This window comes from Budorcas taxicolor, chromosome 1 (genome assembly GCF_023091745.1).
Source record: "Budorcas taxicolor isolate Tak-1 chromosome 1, Takin1.1, whole genome shotgun sequence".
In the NCBI taxonomy this organism is placed as follows: domain Eukaryota; kingdom Metazoa; phylum Chordata; class Mammalia; order Artiodactyla; family Bovidae; genus Budorcas; species Budorcas taxicolor.
In genome coordinates this window covers 74,814,945-74,834,956 of record NC_068910.1, presented here as the reverse complement: position 1 = coordinate 74,834,956, position 20,012 = coordinate 74,814,945, and the positions used below count along the sequence as shown (strand labels likewise).

The 20,012-nt window shown below is 41.8% G+C and overlaps 1 protein-coding gene across 5 annotated transcripts in view; it reads right to left on the bottom strand.

The window, feature by feature from the left end:
• APP (amyloid beta precursor protein) overlaps positions 1-19,288 on the bottom strand; it is a 312,932-nt gene extending 293,644 nt beyond the window's left edge. For all 5 annotated transcript variants that reach the window (XM_052648165.1, XM_052648141.1, XM_052648149.1 and 2 more), the window contains exon 1: positions 19,101-19,288. In XM_052648165.1, coding sequence (XP_052504125.1) covers positions 19,101-19,157 — 57 coding nt within the window. In that variant the 5' untranslated portion in view covers positions 19,158-19,288. The remainder of the gene's footprint in view (positions 1-19,100) is intronic.
• Between the last annotated feature and the right edge of the window lie 724 nt (positions 19,289-20,012).

Sequence of the window (20,012 nt, the reverse complement as noted above, 5' to 3'; positions counted from 1 at the left end):
AAGAATGTGAGCCATCACTGATGAATTATACAGACATAATTCATGAGATATTTGTAACAATTCATTGACTTATTCAGACACCTCATAGCCTTTGCATTTATTAATACTATTCCTCCAGCTGAATACTTGTAGGAGTGGAAAACAGTTTTTTCTCTACCCTGTTAGGTTTAGTGCCTGGGTCTGTGCAAATTAAACTGACAAAAGACAGATTAATGGAGAAAAAGCATACACATTTTATTTGGTTAACATTTTTACATGAGTTGAGGGAGACGGAGTATAAGAAGAGGTTCACAGAAAAGAAGAGACAACCCTAAAGAAACAGCTAGGTCTGAGAGACTATATATCATTTTAATAAAGAGCAGTTAATTGTGGAGACATGACAAAACAAAGAAAAAAAAGTTTGGGCTTGCAGGGGTAACATTTATTTATTGTCTATTTACAGTATTCAATTTCAGCCAACAACATAATCCTTACTCCAAAAACCTATGAAATGAAATATAGTATGCTGTAATTGTTGATGTGAATAGTAGATAAAAATCAAAGATTAGTATGTGTCTAGCTGAATGGGTTCCACAGCCCTAGAAGGGTTCTATGGAAGTGGCACCTCACCACACACATTGTTAAATTTAAAGACAAATGTTCTTCTTTTTTGTAGCTAAAGATTCTTACCTCTGGGAACTTCATGGAATAGATCTTCCCAACTTTTTTTTTTAATTAGCATGATTTTTATTCCTTTATAGATATTTTTATATTCATTTGGGGGTCTGCAGAGTCAGACAGAAAACATGTTTCCTATTTGCCCAACTTATTTTTTAACCACATAAAATCAGAAGCAACTTAAACACCAAGGAGATGAAAGGAGGAAGCTTTATTTACGTGTGTGTAAACACATTACCTAATTAGAGCTCCTAATGAGGGGCTCTAGAAACTGAAATCACAATTTTACTGACTTCCACATTCAAGCCCTGACTACATTTGCTTGTCAGGTTTAATAGCGTCTTACAAACTTCTTTCTACAAAAGTGATCATGGAACTACTAAATAAGAGGACTTCTTGTCTGAATGACGAGATCAGGTTTCCTTTATTTCTTTATCCTTGTTAATCTCTACAGTCCTTGCTCATCTCTTCTTCTTTAAGTCATTCACAGCTGAAGGACCACTGTGTTGAACACTACTCGAGGGCAGCAATTTAGATCATTCAATAAATACTTTAAAATATTAACAAGTATTTGGCGCAAGCTCCCTCCCTACGTCACTACTTTCATCCTAACCTCGGGTTGGAAATGCCAAATAAGGAAAGCACATGTCCACAATTACATAGCTTCTGTTGCCCTAAACAGATTCATATATCCATTAGACATAACATTTACAAAGAACTTATAACGTCAGAAGATTAAGGAATAAAGGAATAAAATGCAGGATATAAAATGCAATCTACAGCATGCTCTGAAAAATGCTTTAAAACATGAAATAAAACAGGCATTTACAGGTGGTAGAATTATGCATGTTTTTATATTTTCTCTAGGTTACCTACAATGGAACCTGGAAAAGGTCTTCTATTCCAGTCCCAAAGAAGGACAATACCAAAGAATGTTCAAACTACTGGACAATTTCACATGCTAGCAGGGTAATGCTCAAAATCCTTCAAGTTAGGCTTCAACAGTACATGAACCAATAACTTCCAGATGTACAAGCTGGATTTAGAAAAGGCAGAAGCACCAGAGATCAAACTGCCAACATCCCTCGGATCACAGAGAAAGCAAAGGAATTCCAGAAATACATCTACTTCTGCTTTATTTACTACCCCAAAGCCTTTGACTGTGCCGATCACAACAAACTGTTGGAAAATTCTTAAAGAGATGAGAATGCCAGACCACCTCATCTGCCTCCTGAGAAACCTGTACGCAGGTCAAGAAGCAGCAGTCAGAACTAGACATGAAATAATAGACTCGTTCAAAATTGAGAAAGCAGTTCGTCAAGGCTGTACATTGTTGCTCTGCTTATATAACTTATATGCGGAGTACATCATACGAAATGCAAGGCTGGATGAATCACAAGCTGGAATCAAGATTGCTGGGAAAAATATAAACAACCTCAGATATGCAGATGATACTACTCTGATGGAAGAAAGTGAAGAGGAACTAAAGAGTCTTTTGATGAGGGTGAAAGAGGAGAGTGAAAAAGCTGGCTTAAAACTCAACATTCAAAAAAACTCAGATCACGGCATCTGGTCCCATCACTTCATGGCAAACAGAGGAGGAAAAAGTGGAAACAGTGACAGATTTTATTTTCCTGGGCTCCAAAAATCACTGTTGATGGTGACTATAGCCATGAAATTAAAAGACACTTGCTCCTTGGAGGAAAAGCCATGACGAACAAACCTAGACAGTGCATTAAAAAGCAGAGACATCACTTTGCCAACAAAGGTCTGTATAGTCAAAGCTATGGCTTTTCCAGCAGTCATGTATGGATGTGAGAGTTGGACCATAGAGAAGGCTGAGCGCCAAAGAATTGATGCTTTTGAACTGTGCTGCTGGAAAAGACTCTTGAGAGTCCCTTGGACTGCAGGGAGATCTAACCAGTCTATCCTAAAGGAAAGTCAACCCTGACTGATGCTGAAGCTTTAATACTTTGGCCACCTGATTCAAAGAAGTGACTCATTGGAAAAGACCCTGATGCGGGGAAAGACTGAGGTCAAAAGGAGAAGGGGACAGCAGAGGATGAGACAGTTAGACAGCATTGCTGATTCAATGGACATGAGTTTGAGCAAACTCCGGGAGACAGTGAAGCACAGGGAAGACTGGCCTGCTGCAGTTCAAGGGTTGCAAAGAGTCAGACATGACTGAGCGACTGAACAAGACCTACAATGAACCTACAATGAAATCGTAATACTTTTCTAATTCAAAAAACTCTAACTTATATATAATTTGAAAAAATATGATTCCCCCAAACAGTTTAAAGCTTTAAACTTCTGTACCTCTTGGTTATATTTATTATGAAAAAATATACGGAAAACTGGTGTTTAAAAAAAACAGTGGATCTTTTTAAGCTTAAAGACAAATTATTTTAATAGTCAACCTCCAAAGGAGATACAGATACCCTTATACTTTTAGCTCATTCCTGCAAGCCCTGAATCCTCTAGGCATTGTCCCACACATTAGCCTTTGCAAAGTGCAATTATTTTTGAACACAATATGAAGAAAATACATGCTTAACTTAAAGATCAATTACGCCTTGTGGGTAAAGTCTAGCCACAGTCGGAAAGTCTTAAGATTTAAATAGAAAAATTGTCAAGTTAACACTATATCTAAAATCACTAAGCCTAAATCACTGAATAAATGTAAACTTTTTAAAGCACTCACACCATCTACTATATCCAGGCTGATAAATATTTTAAAACTACTTCCAACTTTAAAAGTTCACTCATGGAGCTTCTTCATACCGTAAAACAAATACTTAACAGCAATGATCCCAGAAGTACATTAATCCCCTGTCTTTACCAACCCACAATGCTGTGCGGTAACCATTCCAGAATGCTTGCATTTGGCAAACAAGTATTTTATATGCCACTGGGCTTAAGTTGTCAAAAAACATCATACTTCAAATATAATTGGATAGGAATTATGGGCACACACATGGGCAGCTTTCCAAAAAAAAGGGAAGAAAAAAGAAAGAAAACTTAACCCAGTGTTTCCAGGAACAGACCTCACACACACAATAAACTGTACATAATACATAATGCCTTGCTGACCTCTTTTCCTTTCAGTGGGCAGATGATATTTCAATGACTTCTGAGTCACATGCTCTGGGTCCCAAAGGGTCCACTCAACTTGTACTCCAGCAGTGCCCACACCAAGAAAACAAAACTGAGCACTGGGCCCAGCATCACCTCACATTACTATTCCACTGAGAGGTTCTCAGTATGCCTGGTAATTTTATTTACCCTGCCCCCAAACAGTTGTCTTGATCAAGCCTTGCCTTCCTCAAGTGGGCCAGATTTTTTTAAAGCTCCTGGCTCAGTATTTAACTGACAGCAACCACCAAATGTGAGTACATATTCAAATGGACACAGCAATGGCACCCCACTCCAGTACTCTTGCCTGGAAAATCCCATGGATGGAGGAGCCTGGTGGGCTACAGTCCATGGGGTCGCTAAGAGTTGGACACGACTGAGCGACTTCACTTTCACTTTTCACTTTCATGCACTGGAGAAGAAAATGGCAACCCACTCCAGTGTTCTTGCCTGGAGAATCCCAGGGACAGGGGAGCCTGGTGGGCTGCCATCTCTGGGGTCGCACAGAGTCAGACATGACTGAAGTGACTTAGCAGCAGCAACATAGAAAAGAAGAAGGAAGAAACAGGATGATGAAGAAAGATTAGAAACCACAGGACAGGGATTAGGGCTCAGACCCATAATTTTCAAGCGATTATCAGACAACTCAGCATCATCAGATCCCAGTTTCTTCATCTAACAAGGGGAGATAGAAAGGAGGTCCTATAGATACTATCTGCTCCAAAACCTGATTCTTTTCCTAGACAGTCATAAATTGAGTTGGCCCTTCTACAGCTGCACTGTCCCATATGGCAGCCACCAACCAATGTGGCTACTGACTGCATGAAATATGGCTGGTCGGACTTAAACTATATTCTATGGGTAAAATTTTGAAGACATAAAATGAAAAAAAGTCTAATATATTTCATGAATAATTTTTATATTGACCATATATTGAAAAGATATTTTACATTTATTAGGTACAATACACTAAGCTGGGCTTCCCTTGTGGCTCACCTGGTAAAGAATCTGCCTGCAATGTGGGAGACCTGGGTTCCATCCCTGGGTTGGGAAGATTCCCTGGAGAAGGGAAAGGCTACCCACTCCAGTATTCTGGCCTGGAGAATTCCAAAGAGTTGGACACAACAGAGCAACTTTCACTTTCTTTCAGTGTTACGCACTACTTCTGCCAGTTTCTTTTGTCTTTGAGGTGGACACTAGAACATTTTAAATTACACCCGTGGTCCCATTATACTTTTATTGAACTGCTTTGTTTTGGAGTTAGGCCTGGCAGTAAGGGAGGGCCAGAGGAATTTTGAGATGAAATGACATCAGGAAGGTATCTGAATGGAAGTTGCCCTTCCCTGGTTCTTCACTATTAGGACCTGGGGCATATCATTTCCAGATAATACTTACAATCCTCTGTTAAAGTTTTGCTATTGTTTTCTTATTCTACTCACCAACAATGAATCAATAGCAAACAATATTGGGCCTGAAAATAACCAATACCACTTCATTTACTCTAAGGCTAAATCTTAATTATCAGCTGTAGGATTATAGGACTGAAGCATAATCTTAAATGGATGTGTTTTCACAGAGGCACAACTGTTTTCCATTTCCTTTGAACTGAATATAAATTTAAAGTAATAATTGAGTTTCCCTCATAAAGATGATCACCATCTTCTTTTTAAAACTCATATTCAAATTTAATAGGAACAATTAAAATAAACTTGCATGGGTGAAGCATGTTTCACTGATAGCTAACTAGAAACTTATCACTGATTTTTGCAATCTGTATCAATTAATGTATTCTAAATGATCAAAGAAGCAGAGATCATTTCTAGAGAGTTTGTTTACTTAGCAATACAGCAGACTGTGAACCAACCAATAAAATATTTGTAAGACTCGAGTAAGTCAAGAATGAATATTCTCAGAAAATTTTCTTGGACTTTTGCAACTAAGAGATTTTAAAGAGATGGGAATACCAGACCACCTAACCTGCCTCTTGAGAAGCCTGTATGCAGGTCAGAAAGCAACAGTTAGAACTGGACATGGAACAACAGACTGGTTCCAAATCGGGAAAGGAGTATGTCAAGGCTGTATATTATCACCCTGCTTATTTAACTTCTGTGCAGAGTACATCATGAGAAATGCCAGGATGGAGAAAGCACAAGCTGGAATCAAGATTGCCAGGAGAAATATCAATAAACTCAGATATGCAGATGACACCAATCTTATGGCAGAAAGTGAAGAAGAACTAAAGAGCCTCTTGATGAAAGGGAAAGAGGAGAGTGAAAAAGTTGGCTTAAAACTCAACATTCCGAAAACTAAGATCATGGCATCTGGTTTCATCACTTCATGGCAAATAGATGGGAAAACAAAATAGATGGGGAAACAATGGAAACAGTGACAGACTTTATTCGGGGGGGGGGGGGGGGGGTCCAAAATCACTGCAGATGATGACTGCAGCCATGAAATTAAAAGACGCTTGCTTCTTAGAAGAAAAATTATGACCAAGCTAGACAGCATATTAAAAATCAGAGTCATTACTTTGCCAACAAAGGTCCATCTAGTCAAAGCTGTGGTTTTTCCAGGAGTCATGTATGGATGTGAGAGCTGGACTATAAAGAAAGCTGAGCGCCGAAGAATTGATGCTGTTGAACTGTGGTGTTGGAGAAGACTCTTAAGAGTCCCTTGGACTGCAAGGAGATCCAAGTCAATCCTAAAGGAAATCAGTCCTGAATATTCATTGGAAGGACTGATGCTGAAGCTGAAACTCCAATACTCTGGGCACCTGACTGGAAGAACTGACTCACTGGAAAGACCCTGATGCTGGGCAAGATTGAAGGTGGGAGGAGAAGGAGACGACAGAGGATGAGATGACTGGATGCCATCACCGACTCGATGGACTTGAGTTTGAGTAAACTCTGGAAGTTGGTGATGGACAGGGAGGCCTGGTGTGCTGCAAAGAATTGGACAAGACTGAGAGATTGGACTGAGAGAATGAACTGAACTGAACTGAAACAAAAGTATCCATCTAACTGCCTACAAAATCAACTATCAATTGTTTCAAAGCAAGCAACAGTCTCTAACTCTGAATCCAGAGCCAAATAAAGGCACAAGCTTTTCAGACTGGGCTTAAACCATGGCCAGTATAAGTACAATATTTGTAGATATATGAAAGCAGAACAGATTTCAGAATAAAATATATCTGTTGAGGAAATTTTAAATAATAAATAATAAAGTTTTAAAATAAAGTTTCTCAACTTAGATAAACTATGTGACCATTATAAAACTATTCAGAAATTTAAAAAACAAGACTTTCTTAATTTTCAAATTCCAGCTAATAGAGTTCACACAAATTTTCAAACTTTCATGGTATTAATTATCACTCACTCTTTTTATGGGGGGAAAAAGTATAATTTCAAGGGTGATGGGAGATTTATGTTCAAACACATACTGGCTCCTCTTTCTGATTCTCATGATTAATCAACAACTGTTTCAGATATTACAAATTGTCAACTGTATTTCAGAAGGCAGTCTCTTGAAGTGATGAGACAAAATATTTTCTTTGCTAGACACTCCAAAAATAAAAGGAAAACCAAGATTTAGGATGATCAAATTGAACTAAGATTTCGATTACTTAAAGAAAACCAAGGGTTCAGAAAGAAATAATGCAGAAAATAAAACCAAGAGCAGTTTTTGAGAAACTAGGATATTTTAGACATTTCCTTAAGACAGAACCATGTACAACTATTAGGATGCAATTTAAATAAACCTTGAAGTGCTGGTAAAATGCCTGCTCTGTGTGTGTGTGTGTGTGTGTGTGTGTGTGCGCGCGCGCGTGCGCGCACTCAGTTGTGTCTGACTCTTTGTGACTCCACAGACTATAGTCCACCAAGCACCTCTGTCCATGGAATTTTCCAGGCAAGAATACTGGAGTGGGTTGCCATTTCCTCCTCCAGGGGATCTTCCCCATATAGGGATCAAACCTGCATCTCTGCAGTCTCCTGCATTGGCAGGCAGGTTCTTTTCCACTAGCACCACCTGTTAAGCCCATGCCCATGAGGCATACTTAAAAAAACAGAACAAAATACCTCACCACTTAGCTGTCACTGAAAATGGCACTGGCCAGCAGATTCTTTACCACTGCACCAACTCAGAAGCCCCAAAATGTCTGAAGGTGAAGTGAAAGTTTGCTCAGTCGTGTCAGACTCTTTTGCGACCCCATGGACTGTAGTGCATGGAATTCTCCAGGCCAGAATACTGGAGTGGGTAGCCCTTTCCTTCTCCAGGGGATCTTCCCAACCCAGGAATCGAACCGGGGTCTCCTGCATTGCAGGCGGATTCTTTACCAGCTGAGCTAACAATGAAGCCCAGAAGTCAATCACAAATGCCCTAAGAAAATCTGAAATAGAGACAAAACATCCTTTATTAAACTTTCCCCTCATCTGCTAACAAGAATCAATGTACCGGTCAGGGTCAACATTTCACATGGTACATTTCTAAGATGAATAAGCAAATCAGCAACAGAGGTTACATTTTAAGTTTTCTTAAAAAGCATAAACAATTTAACAATGGCAATAAACCCTGAGTCTTTTTCTTCTCCAGGAAAAGAAAAACAAACTTAAGCTAAAATATTTTTCTCTTCATTGGCTATTTATGAAGTCAATAAATACAACTAAGAACACACACACACAAGAAATACTCTCAAGAAGCTCAATACTTCCCATCTGTATCCTTTTACAGCACCACCCAGAAAATTCACAAAGATACAAATTTGACCTTTGTCCAGGCTCATGAAAGTGAAGTGAAATGTTCAAATAGCAAATACAGACAAGGAAAGGAATTTCTTGGGAACTGGGTGGGTCTGCTTCCTACATTGTTTATTTAAGAAAGTCCTCCCTATTCATTATCTTTGTCCAGGATGTCTGGAATGGCCCTGTTGACTAATAACTCAGTCCCAAGTTCCAGGGGGGCTTCCCTGGTGGCTCAGAGGTTAAAGAATCTGCCCACAGTGCGGGGGACCTGGGTTCGATCCCTGGGTCAGGAAGATCCCCTGGAGAAGGGAATGGCAACCCACTCCAGTATTCTTGCCTGGAGAATCCCATGGATGGAGGAGCCTGGTGGGCTACAGCCCACCGGGTGGCAAAGAGTCGGACACGACTGAGCGACTTCACTTTCACTTTCAAGTTCCAGGAACTTGCACTGCCTTAAGGTAGCTTTTGCTTCTACTGTTTGAGCCATCTAGTCACATGGTCACCCTCTGAGAATTCCCTCCTCGCATACTTCACTGAACAAGTATGCAGTGATTCCAAAATTACAGTTTTGTCACAAAACAACTCTTGAAACTGGAGCAATTCACAATTCCTCACACCAACAGAAATACACAAGCTGCCTTCTTGTTCAATCATCTTATCAATTAGCCAAGAACCCGCCCTGCACAAAACAACTACAGGGTTTTAAATTTTAGTTCACTTTTATTGGATTGAAATTTTCTGGATTCCGTGGTGTAAGAGGATTTAACACTTGACACAAAACATTAAAAACAACCCTGAGAAAACCCTGGTAAAACACAAAGTTAATCATAATGACCTCAATTAGATTTTCAGCGCCTGTCAAGTTAGTAGCATATAGTGGGATTGGCTTCAAGCCCTTGAACTTGAAAAGTACAATTCCTTAAGAGAGTAGAAATAACAGAATTTCAATTTTTTTCTTAAAGAACCAATTTTGATCCTAGTTCACACTAATGTAAAAGGCAAGTATTAGCAGTAAAATGGCAAAAAAAAAAAAAAAGAAGCAAACTGCAAAAAGCCAAATTATAATGAAATTTTCATTTTGATGGCCGCTCAATGTCACTCCAAAACACAATGTCTTCTCTCTAAATTTCACTATCTTGATCAAAGAAAATCATTTCTAAGCACCTTCAGCTGAAAATGTCCCAATCAATCAGAGGACTGATGAAATATTTCAAGAACAAGGCATTTTTTTTTCTGGGTCAACTGAATATCTGAAATAAAGAGTTGCAAATGAAGTTACTGACAGCATTTCATATCCTTTTCACAATAAAATGTTTTAGAAAGACTGAAAGAGTAAATCTTATTTAAAAGGCTTAATTTTTTTTGTTAGACTTGTAGTTAGGTGTCATTCACAACTTTTTTAAACATAAGAAAAGCTAGCTTTCAAGAATCAAACATAATTATCACTACAGTATAAAATTCCCAGAGTCTTCATTTAGAAAATTTATCAAGTGTTTAGTAAATACTAAATGTAAGGCACTGCAGTGAGCTATGAAACAAATTACAGGAAATAGTCTGTGATCAAGTTTAATGTTAACTTCTCTGCCCCTCTATTTTATTTTTAATATCTAACCACCAAAGTACACCCTTGTTCTGGTTATGGTTTTACACCAAAGTGAATAAATAGTTCTTTCCTCCAGATATCTAAGTTTACATTTGGATCAGAGAACTTTCCTGATAATACCATATAAAATATCACATTCATGGCAGATTTCCACCCAGCATTCACTGATGATATCCTTGCCCAACTTAATTTTTTCCAAGTTTTCTACTACTTTTTATTCTTCCATTGCTATTTATTCTGTCTACCCCTCATTATACTGTAAACTCCCATGAGGGGAGGGACCTCAAAAGCATTGGTTAAATGAAGGAGTGAATTTTCCTTTTCTGGCTGTGCTCATAAAAACCTAAGTTTCAATGTATGAAACACACTAGTAACTTCTCTATAAAATCTGATTTTAAGTTGCTCGTTCATCTAATATGTATCAGAATAAATTATTCCTAGAATGATTAGTCTACATATATGCAAGTTTCTGTGGAAGTCTCTTAAAAACTCATCACTTACATCTTCAAACCAATACACTGCAATGACAAAACTATTTGCCTAAAAAACAAGAAATTAAGAGCATCAGCATGAGAAATATTAGCTCTCAAATATAGCTTTTCCTATGATAAGTTTTTATGTCACTGAAAAATTAAGCAAAGATTTCAATAAGTTTGCATCAGTTTTAAAGGCTCAACCTCCAAAGTAGATAAAAAGAATTTTTGTTGAAAGATGAAAAAAAATCAATGTTTACAATGGCAGTTATCTATCTTTATCATGTGTGCCTATTAATTCCATTACAAAACAAAACAATAATTGTGCTTTTCAAAAGCTGTCCAATGATAAGAACAAACACAAAAAGTCCTTTTTTAGACTAACCAAACCTCAACCAAGACTACTATTTTCTTCATTTTTGACTAAAACAAAAACTACGTTGTCCTGTTAATTTTATTGTAACCCAGTCATACGCAGACAGGAGAAACACCAAATGAGTTAGTGGTCACTTGGGGGTAAGAGGTCAGGCCTAAAGTAGACAAATGCATAGCAAGGGCAACCTCTTGTCTGTACTCCCATAAAATGTCACTCTGGGGTCAAAATATATCTTTAAAGCTTTGAAATTTAACAAATCACCAAGAGTAACAACGCATTTTCTTCACTTCATGCAAATGACTTTTCTTGATAGAGTATAGACTTCTTATTCTTATAAACATCCTTCCCAAGAATACTGGAGTAGGTTGCCATGCCCTCCTCTGGGGGATTTTCCCCACTCAGGAATCAAACCAGGGTCTCCTGCATTGCAGGTGGATTCTTCACCAGCTGAGCCACCAGGGAAGCAAGGATGAAAAGTAATTTACCAGTCCTGATCACCAAGGGTACCTTAAACATTCTTTAGTGGAGATACAATGTAGATTTCTATGGAAGCAAAATGAAAACATAGGAACATAGTATTAGATTCTCCATGAAAGAGACTCAAGCAAAGAACAATTTCATATCAATAAAATAAATCACTAAAAAATTTTTTTTCTTGCTCAAATTTCTCAGCTAAATGCCACCTCAACTAGAGACGAAAAAATAAATCGAGAGAGAAAGACCACACGGAAATGAGAAGATACAAACACCGGGGTTCATCACTAAGAAGACCTAAAGCGTTCTACGATTTGCTCATCTATAAAATAGGTTTGTTGTTCTTTTCCCTTCTCTGAAAAGTTCATCTTGCTTATTCTCTCTCCCTGCTCACAGACCCTGCATATGTGGTTGTGGTACTTTCATTCCTTACTGTATCTACTCTTGAGAAGCATGTTGATTTCAAACATAGCTACAATAACTGCATCATCCTATTTGAACCCACTTTTTTGATCCAGCAGGGCAGTGATAAATGAAATACATAAATTGTAGTGACAAAAAAAAAAAAAAAAACCACCCATATAAACTCATTTTGACTTCACTTATTGATTCTTCAATACGTTGATCAATACCCTAACCACAGTATCACCAATTTGGCATATCCTTAAATATCTTCAGCCTAATTTTGAAACTGGGATTGCAAACCTTTTATAATGAGCAGAATGTGCTGATTTAAAAAGTATGCTTTTAATTAAGCAGTAGGTCACTACTAAATTTTATAGTAGATCTCTATAGAATTTATCATCATCTAGCTATTAATATCAGAGAAGGCAATGGCACCCCACTCCAGTACTCTTGCCTGGAAAATCCCATGGACCGAGGAGCCTGGTAGGCTGCAGTCTATGGGGTTGCCAAGAGTCGGACACGACTGAGCGACTTCACTTTCACTTTTCACTTTCCTGCATTGGAGAAGGAAATGGCAACCCACTCCAGTGTTCTTGCCTGGAGAATCCCAGGGATGGGAGAGCCTGGTGGGCTGCCGTCTATGGGGTTGCACAGAGTCAGACACGACTGAAGCGACTTAGCAGCAGCAGCTATTAATATGGGCTTCCCCGGTGGCTCAGAAGGTAAAGAATCTGCTGGCACTGCCGGAGACCCAGGTTTGACTCCTGGGTAGGGAAGATCCCCTGGAGAAGGGAACGTCTACCCACTTCACTTTTCTTGCCAGGAGAATCCCATGGACCAGGGAGCCTGGTGGGCTACAGTCCATGAGGTCACAAAGAGTTGGAAAAGACCAAGTGATAGCGAGAGAGAGCTATTAACATAATTCATTTTATTTTGAAAGTTGGTTTCTTCCAGAAGTGCTGCCTTCTCAGGCAGTCTTGCTTTTAGGTTTCCTTGTCCTCTGGTGAAAATTATTTAAAGCTTCCAGTCTAGGTAGGACCAAAATTCTTTTGCTGGCATCTGATATCTTCCTTGGCCAAACTGGTTTATTCATTTTCTAGGGAAGGTTATATTGAGAATTAAACCAAGTTATTCAAAGCTCTCTGCACACAGCTGACAGCCAATAGCTGAGTTAATAATCAAGCCAGAATATAAACTTGCTCAGTTTTAGACATGTGTAGCTAGCTGCCAGGGTGCACATATTTAAAGTAGGTCTTACTCATTTGTGTAACAACTGCTTATGTTTTTTACATATTTCTGTACTGTTCAAGTTTTTCTATAAGCATGAATTGTTTTAGGGCTTTTCAAAGACGCCAACTAAAATACAAAATAAATACGAATATTTAATACATTTGTATATGTTTTAATTTTATTTGTGATACAAATTTTATCTCCGATGTCTTTTTTAAAATTTAAATCAAATTAATTCATTCTTCTCATAAACAAATTGCCAAGTTCCTATACAGTCTTAACTGGTTGGTAAGTGCATTGGTCAGTAGGTGAAACATCATATAAATTTTAACTTTCAACAATGTATAGGATTTTACATCATCATCATCATAAACAATAATTGTAACTAACATGGGCTTATAAGATGCCATCATGTTATATATTAACTCTTTATATATTAACGCTTTCACTGTTTCAAGCATTTTACATACATATTAACTCAATCTTCAACAACCATAAATATTATCCCCATGTTGCAGAGGAACAAACTGAAGTATGAGTTAGCTCACAGTCAATAGCCTGACCACTGTGGAATGCTGCCTTCCTAGGAAACACGAAAAATTCCACAACTAGGTTTCTGACCTGATATTCTATTGGTTATCAAAATCAAGGCTATAAATGCAGGGACGATTACAGTACTTTCCATAGAGCTGGCTTTTAAAAGCCTCTCATTTTGTTCATTTCAACCACTATCTTCTTCCATAAAATACTATAATCCTAGAAATGCTCAAGCTAAATCTGTATTTCATGCTTCTTCCAAATGTAGCCACACAAAATAAGTCTAAGTAAAATAGCCTCTTATTTCCCATCTCAGCTAAGAATACATACATGAAACTGAATCCTCTGTACCCCATTCTAACTATTCAACATCCCCTTTTCATAGATCTATTAGTTCATAAACACATCCAGGCTGGTTTTTTTTTCTTTCCTAATGAATTACTTTATTCCTAGAGCAGTCCATTCGAATCCAGTTTATCGTGCATGTCTACTTCTAAAAAGGTAACAGTAAGCATATCTATTCACCTTTAACCTGAAGAGGGAAATTCATGAGATCTTTTTTCAAAGGAAAACATCAGGGTCTTCACTGAAATGGTTGTTTCTTAAAGCATCCACATTAAATTGAAGAAACAGTTACATGACATTTTCCCCTTCATCCTGGTTTTCATTTCCAAATTCAGTTTGAGGGTTCAGGTACTATTTGCTTTCCTTTTACTAACAAATACAAGGAGAATGAAGAAATATACATTTTCTGGCTTAAGCTTGCTACTCATTCAGGAGGACGGGGGCTCTAGTCATTCCATCTCTTTGGCCGTCTCCGCCTGCCAGCCTATCTTCCTCCAGCCACTGAGGAGGGTGTATCTGGATACGAACCATTAAGCCACAGGGTGACAGCATCCCCGAGGATTTGCAGAAGATGGTGTGAGTATCAATTCCCACTCCATCCATATGGAAGAATGTATGGAGGAATACTTCCACAAGCATGTGAGGTCCTACTATGAAAAGAAAACCATTTCATAGTCAAGTGGAACATGAAGGTAGAAAAGAACCAGGAAAAGAATCAAAAAACAAAAGAAACATTTTATTTTCCCCATGTTCCTTGCTGCTGCCCAGTGAATCAGTTTGTTCATTGGGTACCCACTTCTTCTGTCAAGGTTCTAATGAAGATGCTGCATCAGAACTCTTGGCCCCTCAATCCTTATTTGGAATTCCCTATTCCTCTCCCGGGCCTCCCTGGTGGCTCAGGGGTAGGTAAAGAATCTGCCTGCCATGGCAGGAGACCTGCGTTCGATCCCTGGGTCAGGAAGATCCCAGGGAGAAGGAGATGGCAACCCACTGCAGTACTCTTGCCTGGGAAATCCCCTGGAAAGAGGAGCCTGGTGTGCTACAGTCCACGAGGTGGCAAAGAGTCGGACACAATTTAGCGTCTGAGCAGGCACTCCTCTCCAGGGTGTATCCTACACCTTTGCCATCCGTCCCATCTGTCACAGTTCATGAGCACACATGTAGGATGATTTGTTTATCCTCTGTCTTTCCCACTAGACTGCAAGCTTCCTGAAGCAAGTGACGGTTTTTGTTCACCAGGCTATCTCCAGAGCTATAGTCCAGAGTTTGGCCCCAAGAGACTCAACTTAAAATGGCCCTAATGAATAAATAGGGACACAAGGAAAATCAAATCCCACAATGGCTCTGCCCATATCCTCAGGGGTATGTGTTCGGGAGAGAGGTGTGTAAACAGATACTATAAATGCAAAGACTTAAACTTCCTTCCCCAAACCTAAGATACAAATCTAGCTGGAAAGGAATCATCGGGAAATTCTCGAGGATTATCTCATCCCATGGTTCCTTTATTCCTTATATACAGATGTTTATACTGTTAATGCTTTTACTCAGTATACCACTTAATCAGCACTTTCCTCTTGGTACTTAACATTTTCTGTTTTCTTTTATAATCATGTGCCTGTCTTATTTACTCAGCAAACTTCCTGGGAACAGGAGAATACAGTATGCAAGTCAAAGTAAACCTTACATCCTAGAGCTTTATTTATAAAGCACATGTGTAAGGTTTACCTTTGCATTTGTAACTGATACAACCAGGCAGAGATTAGAGAAGTATAGTAATCGAAAATGCTTTCTAAGTCTCTTAAAGTAATACATATCCCCACCTAGATCAAATGTGCAGAGACAGTAGATTTCTATTGAATTTTACCATACTCTTTAATGGTACTTTAACAGCCACAGGAAAGGTACGTAATAGCTCTGCTTATTTCAAGAATGACTGACACCTTCATCTTCATAAAAATATCTGCACAGAAGTCTCTAGTACACCATAAACATAAAATAGAGGCCCTCTAGCAAAAGGGAGAAAGCCTTTTTCATGAGGATTACCTCTACATTTTTATTTTTTTCTTTTCCATATGGTTTATTACAAGGTATTGAACATAATTCCCTGTGCTACACAGTAGGACCTGTTATTTATCTATTCTATATATAAGAGGTTGCATCTGCCAGTCCCAAACTCCCAATCCAACCCCCGCCTTCCCCTTACCCCTTACCCCTTTGCAATCACGTCTGTTCTCTATGTGAGTCTGTCCTGTTTTCCTTCAAACCAATAGTCAATGGACCTCATCCTTTCTTTTCAGTCATTCCTAATTTAACCTTGTGATCTATTTAGTCATATGTTTCTCTTTATTTCCCCAGTCAGAACCAGGGATCATTATTCTGTCTGGAGTACTTCTCTGCAGTACTAATGGCCTCCCAAGTGCCCATCAGGCACCTCTGCTCAACAGGGTGACAAGACAGCCGCTTGGGTGCCCTACGGTTATCATGGCTTCCCACTGGTCAGCCAGAAATGGTGACTCCTTATAGCTCACCATCGAATCTGAGCTTCCCGATTGTGAGCCCAGGCATCCACCGTTAGGGCTGTTCTGACCAGTGTGAGTAGGTATCTATACTCTCTGAATTAGCACCACAATCAAAGCAGATACTTGTGAATTAGGTTAAACCCCACAATACTGGAAAATAAAATTTAAGAGGAAGCCAGTTTAAATAAATGTCAGGGCCTTTTTAACTCATACTCTGTCACTGTACCAGGGAAAATCATCAGCTCAGGTAATGATGCTTTTCCCAGAGGCCGAGCACCCTGTGATCATTGCCCTTATTCATTTCTTGTCTCAAGTCACCTGCAGCAGACCTATTTTCTAAGCCCTACAAAAGACAGTCAAGTTATAATTATCATCTTTTCAACGGACTGAGTTCCAGAAATCCCCTCAAACCTCATCAGAGTGAACTGCCTACCTTAACGCCTTGCAAAATGAATTAACATGCATCTCACCTCCACCCTTTGAAGGAGGTGACAGTAACCAGTGAAAATGTCCAAACAGATGGAAGAGCAAAAACTGCAATCAAACAGGCTGAAAAAGAAATCTGAATCATATTTGCCTCTTTCACACAGAAAAATATACTGGTCAAAAAATGTAAACATCTACTTTTTGACAAAAGTTTCAACTATAAAGGCTTTTAATTACTTAATTTGTGTCTTTCAACATATAATAAGACAATAAGAAAACTGAAATAATTGTAGGAGTAAATTTTAAGTACTGGAAAAAGCCTAGCTCCCTTAACTAAATGCATTTTTTAAAAGAGAATAACCAAATTCTCCAACTCTTAAAACAATCTGCCTTAACGAGCCCCGAGGTGATTCTTGAGCCACTGGTAGGAAAAAGAAGAGGAAAAAGTTCAATGACCTTGTAAATTAGGGACTAAAACGCTGTCCCGGTGTGAGAGTCATACAGTCTCAGTGGAATTACAGGAAAACGAAATTGTTTTTTTGGGAAAATTACCACAAGGAAGGGGAAAAGTTGGGGGTAAAAACGGGGAAGGGAGGTGACGAATGGTGAAATACCGAATGGGAACCCAAACGATGCAAAATTACGACCTTTTTTGACCCAGCTGTCAAGCAAACAACTTATAAGCATCTTCAGATAAAAAGGAAAACGGTGATTTGGCACAGGCGTCAGCTGAATGTTGGGAGAGTTGGATGAATGGGGCAGACTTGTTATATACACCTAGTGGTGGGTGGATTTCCCAGGCTGCAGCCTCCACAGCTTTTCTTTGCTGCACTGCAGAGGCGCCATCTTCTCCGTCTTAATCTTCGCTCAATTTCCAGCCTTTTATCTGCACCCTAAAAAAAAAATGACCCCGAGGACCCTCCCCAGCAGCCCGCGCCCCCCGCGGGGAGCTAAATCACAGTGCCCAGCGCTGCTAGGGAAGTGGCCGCGCCTCGATCCGACAAACGCCTTCTTTGATGCACAGGAGGGGAGAACTCGTGCAGCCCCGCCACCCGCCCGTGCCCTTTCCAGACGCACGCCGCACTCTCCGCCTATTTTTCCCCCAAGGACTTTGCAACCGAGAAAAGAATGAGCCAGACTCGGAGGTGATGGGGGTAAGGAGGGGAAGATGAGGGGTTCCGAGACGCCGCCAGCGCGTCCCCCAGCAGCGCCCCAGCCCCCGCGGGGACGGACTCGCAGCGCGGGGAAGGGAATCAGGCAGGACGCTCGGGTGGCGCCCAGACCACCGCGCCCCGGGGCTGGCGAGGGCGGGGTGTCGCGGCTTTTGTTCCCGGGGACCTTCTCCCTCTCCGGGTGAATCCGAGGGTGCGCGCGAACGCCCTGGATGTCTAGGCTTGGGGAAGGTGCGAGGTGGTTGTGGGTCTCCGACCCCTCCCATCTCTCGCAACTTAACACAAAAGGGAGACGCCGAGAGGCACAAAGTTTGCCCGCGGAGGGTGGTGCGCGACCCTCCTTGGGGTCGCCCTCGGGAGCCTCCGCTATGAGGAAGGAGGAAGAGGTCTGGCGAGGAAGGGGTGGTGGGGATGGGAAAGGAAGGTGAAACAGGGCGGAAAAGGCCAAGGGAAGCGAAAGGGTGGGGTGGGGGGTGCCCAGCCTCCCCGAGCCGTCCCGACTCCTCCTCCCCCGGCCCGAGAGAAAGGAAAGGGCAGCGATTAAGAGCTGGGGACAGAATACAGGGAAAGAGCTGGGGACAGAATACAGGGACTCCTGCGTTTTCGGTTTTCCCCACGTGTTCTCTCGGCCCCCACCGCCCCATCTCCCATCAGTATGTCTCTTGCCTCCCCCGGGCCCCGGCCCCGAGGAAGGAGTGAATCAGGATCTGAGCCTAAGAGAGCCTCCTCCTCGACTCGCGCCCACCGAGACTGGCGCGGACCCCGGGGCCCGACGCCTCGCCGGATCCCTCTGCGCCGGCCGGAGCGTGGGTCCCCGGGGCAGGGCTGGGCCGGAGGAAGAGATGCGCAGGGCGCCCGCAAGCGGGGGCGTAGGGCGCAGAGCCGAGAGAGGGGCCCCTCGATCGCTCCCCCCAACAACCGCCCCGCTTCTCTGGATGAAAGAGGGAGCCGGTCCCCTCCATCCTCCACCTCCCTCCACCGTCACCCCATTCCGAGGCGCGGCACTCACCTCCAGCGCCCGAGCCGTCCAGGCGGCCAGCAGGACCAGTGCCAAGGCGGGCAGCATTGCGACCCTGCGCGGGGCACCGAGCGAGCTGCCGTGCGAGGAGGAGCCGCCGCGCCCGTGCTCTGCCTGTGTCGCCGCCGCCGCCGCCGTCTCCGGTGGCCCCGCGCTCTGCTGCTCCGGGTGCTCGCTCTCCTACCGCTGCCGAGGAAACTGACGGAGCGGCGGCGCGGCGGCGGGGCGCGGAGCCCGGCGAGTCAGCTGATCCGGCCCACCCCGCTCGGCACCCGAGAGAGACCTCTAGCGGAGCCGCCGGGGAGCTGCGCCCGCTCGGCCGGGAGGGGCCCGCGCCCCCCGAGGCGCCCACAGGTGCGGCTCCCGCGGCTCCCCTGTCTCCCCCGCACGCGCCTTCCCGGGCCTCCGACCGCCCGGGCCCCGGAGCAGTAGGAGGGAGAAAGCTGGGGTCGGGAGAGGGAGGGATGATGCAGGGGCAGGGAAAGGGGAGTCCTAGAACGTCTGGATTCCAGAAAAGTCGAGGGCGCTCTCCGCTCCTACCCGCGAGCTTGATTCATCGGACCCCGCAGGCCTCTCGGGGGTGTAGTATAAAGGACTGCTGCTGGGTGCGTTTTAATCCACATTTCGGATTTTTTTTTTTTTCCTCTGTCTCGGTTTGGAGAGGTCTGGGAGGTGTTTCTGGAAGAGAACGAGACAAGCTTAAAGGAAATAGGATTTCTTTGCTTGTTAGGACAGCAAAAGCCTCCACCCTCCTCCCCCGCCCCGCTCCAGTCAAAAGCAGCCACGAGGAACCTGGAATTTCTATCTTTAGACCGAACCGAAGGAGAAAGGCGCCGGACCTGGAGAAGAAGCGGCGACCTATTTAGTTCTCCTTGAGAGAAGATTTTGTTTAAAAAAAAAAAA